The sequence below is a fragment of the Lepidothrix coronata genome, unplaced genomic scaffold, assembly GCF_001604755.1.
Source record: "Lepidothrix coronata isolate B3197 unplaced genomic scaffold, Lepidothrix_coronata-1.0 Scaffold496, whole genome shotgun sequence".
Taxonomy (NCBI): domain Eukaryota; kingdom Metazoa; phylum Chordata; class Aves; order Passeriformes; family Pipridae; genus Lepidothrix; species Lepidothrix coronata.
The window spans coordinates 5715-7829 of record NW_016690676.1 but is presented as its reverse complement, the minus strand read 5'-3'; the positions used below and the strand labels follow the sequence as shown (position 1 = coordinate 7829).

The following is a 2115-nucleotide window of genomic DNA, read 5'->3' as shown; positions in this document are numbered from 1 at the left end:
GGGGGTGAAAAGGGACCTCCCACACCTGAGACCCCCAAACTGGGGTGAAAAGGGACCTCCCACACCTGAGACCCCCAAACTGGGGGTGAAAAGGGTCCCCCAAGCCCCCAGGAGCCCCAAATTGGGGGTGAAAGGTCCTTTGGACACCCATGACCCCGGGGGTCACTGTCTGTCCTTGACCACCAGGGTCACAACCCCGAGATCCACCCTATGGATGAATCCCTTGGGTTTGGAGCCCAATTCCCAAAAACTTGGTGGTGCTGCAGCACCGGCCCTGGCCCTGCCTGGAAGGTCCTGCCCTTCCCAGACGCTTCCCCAGGTGGCTCCAGGGGCTGTTCCCGAGGTCCCAGCGTGGACAGGACGCTCCAGGTGGCCCTGGAGGCCGAGGGAAGCGGCGGCTGGAGCGGGAATTCCCACCTGTGGATTCGGAGGAGTCGGAGGAGGGCTGGCGGTGGTGCCCGGGGGGCCTTCGCTCCGAGGAGGAATCCCCCAGTGAGGACAGGCTGCTCAACCTGGGGGGGAAGAGGAGGAGGAGAGATCAGGGATGGCCAATCCCAGGAATCCCTGAGGTTGGAAAAGCCCTCCAAGGTCATCCCATCCACCCCTGTGCCCCATCCCCACCTTGGCCCCCAGCCCAGAGCACTCAGTGCCACAGCCAGTCCTGCCCTGGGCACCTCCAGGGGTGGGGAAACCTCCAAACCTCCCTGGGCAGCCCCTGCCAAGGCCTGACCATCCCTTCCATGGGAAAATTCCTCCTGATTTCCAACCTGAGCCTCCCCTGGCACAGTTTGAGGCCCTCCTTGGACACCCCCAGGGCTGGGCACTCCAAACCTCCCTGGGCAGCCCCTGCCAACATCCAACCACCCTTTCCATGGGGAAATTCCTCCTCATGGCCAACCTGACCCTCCCCTGGCACAGCTCGAGGCCGTTTCCCCTCCTCCTGTCCCTTGTTCCCTGGGAGCAGAGCCCGACCCCCTTCCTGGCTCCCCCCTCCTGTCAGGGAATTCCAGAGCCAGAAGGTCCCCCCTGAGCCTCCTTTTCTCCGGGATGAGCCCCCCCAGCTCCCTCAGGAGCTCTCCAGCCCCTTCTCCTGCTGCTCCAGCCCCTCCAGCCCGACCTGGCCATGGCCCTGGATGTTCCCTGCCCATCACCCAGCCCAGGGGGGACAATCCCTGCCCCGGGAAGGCGCAGGATTAACCCCGTGGGATTATCGGGCAGCCAGGCCTGGCGGGGCAGGGGCAGGTCAGACCCGCGGCTTTATCCCGGCCCAGGGGCAGGATTCCAGCTCCCCCCGGGATTTAGGGATGCAATTCCCCGATTCCCAACAGCACCAGCACCACCCCTGGCCCTGCCTCCAGCCCCTCCAGGAGCTGCCATCCCAGCCAGGGTGATCCAGGGGGAAGGAGCTGGGCCAGCCCCGGCTTAGCCAGGCTAAAAGTGTGGTTTAATTCGGCTTTGCTTAAGCTCCTTCCTAATTGACTTATGGGGAGGCCAAAACACGCCCGGGAGCGGGATCCCAACTCCTGCTGCCACAGCAGGGAAGCTCCCGGGGGTTGTCCCGAAGGAATTTCGCTCCGGAGCCTTTTCAGGGCGTCCAAATCCCACCCCCAAAATCCCAGATTTCCCCCCACCCCGATCCCGGTCCCTGAAGTGGCAGCTGGAGCCACATCCCGCACCCTGCACCTCCAGGATTCCTGCTCTGGGGTTGTTTTCCCGGATTTTCACCTGTTTTCAGTGAAATTACAGATGTTTGGTTTTTTGGGAATGCACAAGCGGGAGCTGAGCAGAATTCCCTGCCCGGAATGGGGATGGGGTGAAGGAGTGAGGGCACAGTCCCAGCAAGGGGAGTCCCAGGAGCAGCCAAGGGAAAAAAAAAACTGGGAGAACCAGGAGGGAATGAAATCATCACCTTGGGACCCCACCCAGAGCAAATTCCATGATTAAAAGATTCAGGGAAAAACGGGATCAAATCCCCAAAGCTGGGCAGGAACTTTCCAAAAACAGAACTTCCCAAAAACAAAACTTCCCAAAAACAAAACTTCCCAAAAACAAAACTTCCCAAAAACAAAACTTCCCAAAAACAAAACTTCCCAAAAACAAAACAACTTCCCAAAA

At 60.4% G+C, this 2115-nt stretch overlaps 1 protein-coding gene across 1 annotated transcript in view; it reads right to left on the bottom strand.

Annotated features, from left to right (window-relative positions):
- ARHGEF11 (Rho guanine nucleotide exchange factor 11) overlaps positions 1-535 on the bottom strand; it is a gene marked incomplete at both ends in the record, with an annotated part of 23257 nt that extends 22722 nt beyond the window's left edge. The window contains one exon of the mRNA XM_017839822.1: positions 418-535. Coding sequence (XP_017695311.1) covers positions 418-535 — 118 coding nt within the window. The remainder of the gene's footprint in view (positions 1-417) is intronic.
- Positions 536-2115: the final 1580 nt, after the last annotated feature.